At 44.4% G+C, this 6,258-nt stretch overlaps 1 protein-coding gene across 1 annotated transcript; it reads left to right on the forward strand.

Moving 5' to 3' along the window:
* Nucleotides 1-1,298: 1,298 nt before the first annotated feature.
* LOC148014585 (uncharacterized) lies at nucleotides 1,299-5,534 on the forward strand. Its single transcript, XM_087666368.1, has 5 exons — nucleotides 1,299-1,965; nucleotides 2,795-3,482; nucleotides 4,042-4,405; nucleotides 4,547-4,979; nucleotides 5,125-5,534. Exons 1-4 carry the CDS (start codon nucleotides 1,644-1,646, stop codon nucleotides 4,592-4,594), a joined length of 1,422 nt encoding a protein of 473 aa, XP_087522494.1. The 5' UTR covers nucleotides 1,299-1,643; the 3' UTR covers nucleotides 4,595-4,979; nucleotides 5,125-5,534.
* Nucleotides 5,535-6,258: the final 724 nt, after the last annotated feature.

Raw genomic sequence — 6,258 nt, forward strand, 5'->3', positions numbered from 1 at the left:
CACAAGATGGCACATCCTTAAGAAGAAGGGAAGGGCAAATGCATATTAGCCATAAGACACGACTTGTGATGGCTGTAGCGGCAAAACATGTTGTAAATGGAAGTACGATGAGTGCAACCCCTATAGACTATGCAAGGGTGCCCATATAACATGTAACAACAAAGCCAATTGAAAGCAACAATTTTATGTATATGTTGCCCTAGCTCCATACCATTGGCTTCCACCATAGAAAGTTAGAATCCATTGCCTTGTAATAAATGGAGAAATAGGGTTGGAAGATGTAGAGTTTTAATAATCTATTAGGGCTGGAAACAAATGGAGATAAAAACATTTGCCATGTGGATTAGGATTGGAGGATGTAAGGTTTTAATGATCTATTAGGCCCATGAAGTGTCCAATGCATGAGAATAGTAGGTAGACTTATTGATCAAGTGAGGGTCAAAGGGCATCTGAGCTAGCTATGTTAGAAGGAAAAAGTAGGCCAAAGAAGTCAAAAAGATAAGTAAGGGCTCCCAATGCTTCGAATAGAAAATTTAGGCCAAAGAAGTCCAAGAGACAAGGAAGGGCTACTAATGCCATTTAGAAAATGATAGAGCTTAGACCTACCAACCAAAAGAAACAAACCCTTGGGGGACTAGAGAAAGCTGCAATTTCAGGCATTTTGCTTGCATGCACAAGTAAAGGCTGGTTGTGACATTCCCATTCAATCTCTGTTGCTACATCTATGGCGAATGATCATGACTCTAGTAGTCTTTCATTGGCCAAAGTGGCGATAGGGACATGGCTGGAAAGAATGCATGCCATGAGGATTAGCTAGGGTGTTGTAGTAGCACAACACAACCTTCACAAATTCAATGCTTGGCTATTTTCCCCAATCCCATTGAAATGAGCAAGGGTTGCATTGGACCAAGCTCCTTGGGGGAAGGTCGAGGAAGTAGCAAGGTGCCATCCCAACCACTTGACGGCCATGTTATGGCTCCATCACACCCAACACCTACAATGCTAATGGAGGTAAATATCATGTTTATTCTCCCACAAAGAGCAATCACACCACGTGGAGGATAAAGCCCCTTGCTAGATGGGAGGGCAGTGGCCACGTAGGCTCGGTGAGAAAGACACGTGGGTAAAAGAGTGGGCGGTCGGCAAGCCGCCACGTGGAGGGTTACGATGATCGGACGGCCGGGAATGAGGCAGGATCGGACGGCGTAGGGGTGGTGTCCGTTCATCAAGGATGGTAATGGCACGGCAAGTGTGAAAGGGAAGGACAAAAGCCGCTTGCGTTGAATGATAGGGCTTTTTTTTGGGTTCCCTTTTGAGAGCGTTTGCGTATACGCGTGTGGCCATGGCTACCTCCTCCGTCTTCCCCTTCTTGCCACTCCTGTGAGAGAGAGAGAGAGAGAGAGAGAGAGAGGGAGGGAGAGAGAGAGAAAAAGTCGAAGGATCTAGGCCTTCGCGTTTCACATTCGTCAAGCTCCGCTCCATCGCCCTTCCTCTGTTTCTCTGTGCGTTTCCCTCCCCAACCCTAGCCATGGCCTGCTGCTCCCTGTCCTTCCCCTTGGCAGTCTACCATCCCCTTCCCCCTCCCCTTCCCCTTCCCCATCCCCTTACCCTTGCCTAACACCCCATCCTTCAGCACAGCAGCCATGGGCTCCGAGTTTCTGGAGCCCCGCTTTGTAGCAGCCGCCGGTGCTGCTGAGCCTGCCCCACGGCTCGATTTCATTGACCCTGGCGATGGTGCTCCGGATTCGTGGGAAATGGCCGACCTCGAGGAAAGCATGAAGAAGCTATTGGCCCCATTGTGTCCGCTGCCTCCTCCTCGCAGGATTGATGTCGATGATCTTGGCTGTCAAGAGGACTTTCCGATTGCTTTCCCTGCTAGCGACGGTGGAGTGTTCGAGCCTGTGGGATCTGGGGAGGTGGATAGCTTCTTACGAGAAGCCTTGCAGGGCAAAGATCGACTCACAAGTAAGGATCATGTTTTACTACACTACGTTGAACGTTGGAGTATTTTTTCCAGATCTGTAGAAATGATCCAGTAATTGGAGAGAGAACATAAATGTGAGGAGTTATACTAGCACTTTGGGATGATGAAGCACAAATGGGGCTGATTTTTGGCTTTTAAGGGTATTCTGTCTTTGAATTCCATGTCTTGAATCTCAATCAGCTGATGTGTAGTTGGAGTTAGACATGTCGTTTTTGCCCAATAAACAACCTTGAATACAATCCTACAGAAGTGATCTGCTCATTGAGTTAACTGCTCTATTCAAGTCGCTCTGGGTGTATTCTTTCATGTCTTGCTACTGGATAATATTCAAAGCTTAGTTTTAGGCCTTTGTTTTGATGGCCGTGTCTTTGCCTTTATTTGGGTAGAAATTATGAGCACTCTGTAGGCATTTAGAATGCCTCCTAATCTTGGCAGGAACTGCCTTACCAATTTTTACTCCAGATGCAGCAGTCACTCGTAGTCCTTAATAAGGGACTTAGTCCTTAATGAGGGAGTTCTGAAGGGGCATTACATCCTATCTCAGTGGCTGCTTCTCACTGTGAGTTGTATTTCCTAAGCCACAGAAAGGTTATTGAAAGCATACTCATTGGACATGGCTGGTCTTTGTTGACATAGGTAGAGGGCTTTCTTCATGAAATATTTACACCTAAAATTGTGCGAAGTATTTCCTGCAGCTCTCTGGGGTTTTGTAGGTCGAAACATTAGATGAATTATTTTCATACAAAAGAAGGTTGGATTCTCATGGGTGTGCTAGTTTCTCACTGACAATATCCTTTTTTGTTTTCGCAGTTCTGAGGTTAGAACAGGAAGTTGTGAAGTTCATGCAAAATCCAAAGCTGCAGCAGTTGGAGTTTTCACCGATGCCATCTTCATACCTGCGGCTTGCAGCTCACAGAGTGGTTCAACACTACAACCTTCTATCTTCAGTGGTTGATTGCAATGTTCCTGAGGGCACCCGCATAATTGCAAGGAAGACGGGGCAGAGTGTGTTTCCAAGGGTGAGGTTGGCTGACATTCGAACAGATATACATTCTGAGGAAAAGTTGGTTCAGAAGCCCCAACAAAAAATTGAGTTGAAAAGGAGGCCTTCTAAGGGTTCAAAATCTAACAGGGATAGCAATGGTTATGGTGGTACTTCGTCTAAGCTAAATCCTTCCAAGAGTGTGGAAGAGAGGAAAGAGGAATACAATAGGGCTAGGGCTAGGATATTCAACGGTAATGATGTGGCTGGGAAGGTCAAGGAGGATGACACATTGGTGATGGAGAGCTCCCATAATGTAGAGATGTTCTTGAATGGCACTGCATCTTTTGATAAGCGAATAGAACAGCCTTGTGATGCATCTTCAAGTGTGGATATAGATGACGGTTTCTCACGTATTGATTCTGCAGCTAGACAAAAGTCTAAAAACAGGGTAGCAATCTTTCGAGATCGAGAGAAGGATCGCAAAGATCCAGACTATGATCGCAGCTACGATAGGTACACCCTGAAGTGATGTTATGTGGTTTTATTTCAACTTATGTGCTCTCTTGTAGCTAGGAAGAGAAGTTAGGTATGCTTGCATGGTCTTGCTAGCTCACATGATTGATTTTACTTTCTGGCTTGGTGTACTTGACCATTTGAAACCAATCAAGATGGCTTACTCAACTGTTTGGGAAGACTTCTCTTGCAGTGAATTTTCCCCATTGAGACCTGGATGCTTCTGAATAATAAATGCCGTAGATGACTAGGTTTTACTGACTTTTATTGGAGGTAAAATGAAACCATTTCAACGAGTATGGGGTCAAAGTGTGGCCTATTCTTAGCCAGTTTCTAGAGGATGTTCATAAAAGTAAAGTTTTCTGGAATAGGCAATAGTGGGTGCTGAATTCAAAGCTCTTTTCCTGGGTAGTGAATGCACCAAATACTGTCTGATTTCTTAATTGCTTGAAGGTGGTGGTGGTTTGAAATTTTTATGGACATTCCAATTTGAAGTTTTGTGTACTCCTTGGAAGCGGTACTTTTACATTGGTTTGTTTGCCTGTTTCTGCATTTGCAGGTATATGCAGCGGTTTGACCCAGGTTTTGGTGTAACCCAAGGACCTTATGGTATGCAGGCTGTGTACACACCTGTAGTCAATTACAATACAGAATTTCCACAGTTGAGTGGTTCGTCAAGGCCACAGATTTGTGTGGAGCCTCCCTTGCATCGTGCTCCACAATCTGTGCGGGGTCCTTGGGCAAGCACTTCCAATGGTCTAGTATATGGGCATCCAGATCCTATGATGGGATCCTATACAGCTGGGCATCTAGGTCCTCACAATGGATCAGGGGTGTTTATGCAAGCCCACCAGTTTTCTCGTCCAGGTTCTAGTGTGACCTATGGACATCCACAAGATCGTTTTCAGCAGTCTATTTCTCAGGTAATTCGAGTTCCTCTACCTGTAGAACACTGCTGTAAGCCTTGTTGATGCAGTCAGTATTTGTGCTGCCTTGTAAGGGTTTTTTTTGGGGGGGGGGGGGAGGGGGTTTGTAAGGTAATTGATCATGTTGTGTTTTTACAGCCTCATTTGCAGCCTGAAGGAAGTTTCAGCCAAGCTCGGCGCCAGTAAGGCACCGAGCCATGCCTGCCCCTGCCAGTCTTGATTGCAGAGCCTAGTGCTGATTTTCGGCCTAATTCTGCAATGTGCATCATCTCAAAACTAATGATTTTCAAGCTACTGGTGGGGTAATGGCAGGCAAGACACTGAGTAAGATTTGAGAAGGCAGTATTGCTGCGGATGGGGTATTTGGTTTTGGGTACTCCTGACTTGTAGATTGCGTTGAGCCTTCTTTCTCAGTGTCTAATTTCTTTCTGAGATTTGGGAAGTAGCACTTTAGCAAACTTATCTTCTGTGGAGCCTGGGCGATGGAAATCTGAGAGGTATTGCTCACACTCAGGTGGTGAAAGGTCAAGACATGAGGGTCTACTTAAGCTCTACCTTTCATTCAAGGAAGGTGAGGGTTGAAGTTTCTTATCTTTGGGATTTTATGTAGATTCTTTTGTGAAGCTCAATGTTCTTGGTATGCAGTTTTGCTTGTTTTCAAGATAGCTAAGCCAATGCTGCAGTGAGAGCTGAACATCTGTTTTCTTGTTTTTCAGACAGCAGTTTCTTGTTAAGACAATGCTCTAGTGAGACGTAAACAAATAGTTTGGGCTCCTCATTTATCAGTATGGCGGCCTGCAATCTCTATAACGTTTGTGACAATAGGAGCCCCTCTGCTGCTGCTGCTTATCGAATGAGTTGTGGAAAGCAACCTCTTTTATCAAAGCAATTGAGCTAGTGTGGATTGTAGGTGATTATTTTGGGCGGAAATGCATAAAGATACCTGCAAGTTCCATAAGTATGCTGTATGTGAAGAGACTTAAATTGCTTGGTTAGTCTCTGTATTTATGAGGAATACTGAAAACTGTTTCCTGTTCAGTATCTGTTTGGGGGGGTTGGTTCCCTTTCTTAAGGCTATATTATTTTCTATTTTACGTCTTAGTTGACAGTTGGGCTCAGTTGTACATTTTTATTCCTGTATTTGTGAGCTGTTGTAAGGCTTCCTATTGCGCTGTGGCATATATGGGGCTCTTTGTATTACTGTCAAGTTTAGTGCTGAGCAAAGATGTGGGTACACTTTTTGCTGTGTAGGTTAAGATGAATCTGTTTTTAATAGCTGGCTGGCACTGAACTATATGTTATCCAGATCGTCTGGAGTTTTGTCGAGAATTTCATAGCTTTCTCAAAGATACCAAAATGGTTGGCTGTTGTGACGTTCTACTTGTTTTTGTTACAGAGGACAGACCTCCCTAGCATGATCATATGGGCTTGTCTCATACTGGATAATCTAGCTGTGCGTAGGTTGGCCTTCATGATGTTGGAGACAACTGATCTCTAGGAAAATATAGGATGCCCTTGTATGATAACTGCTTTGTTTGGAAATGGCTCGAAGGGGACCCTGCATCTTAAGTTGTAGGAGACAACTGATCCCTAGGAAAATGTATGATGCCCTTGTATGATAACTGCAAAAGAGTGCACTCTATTTGTTTGGAAATGTCTCCAAGTGGGGCCCTGCATCTTCAAGTTGTAAGATACTATTACATCAATGCAGAACAATGTTAAGAGAGACTTAAGAAAGTATAGGTTGTCTTGCAACCTGCATCCCCTGAGGCATAGTGAATCTGCAGAAAATGTAAGTGGGGCCCTGCATCTTAAACTTGTAAGGTACTATTACATCAATGCAGAACAAA

This window comes from Lygodium microphyllum, chromosome 25, assembly GCF_053477565.2.
Source record: "Lygodium microphyllum isolate KBCC chromosome 25, Lygodium_microphyllum_v1.1.10, whole genome shotgun sequence".
NCBI lineage: Eukaryota > Viridiplantae > Streptophyta > Polypodiopsida > Schizaeales > Lygodiaceae > Lygodium > Lygodium microphyllum.

Bases quoted from the DNA above. Each gene is read 5' to 3' on its own strand.
- LOC148014585 (XM_087666368.1), top strand. From the start codon at position 1,644: ATGGGCTCCGAGTTTCTGGAGCCCCGCTTTGTAGCAGCCGCCGGTGCT. The intron at 1,966-2,794 runs GTAAGGATCATG...TTGTTTTCGCAG, and splicing joins GGGCAAAGATCGACTCACAA to TTCTGAGGTTAGAACAGGAA. The intron at 4,406-4,546 runs GTAATTCGAGTT...GTGTTTTTACAG, and splicing joins TTCAGCAGTCTATTTCTCAG to CCTCATTTGCAGCCTGAAGG.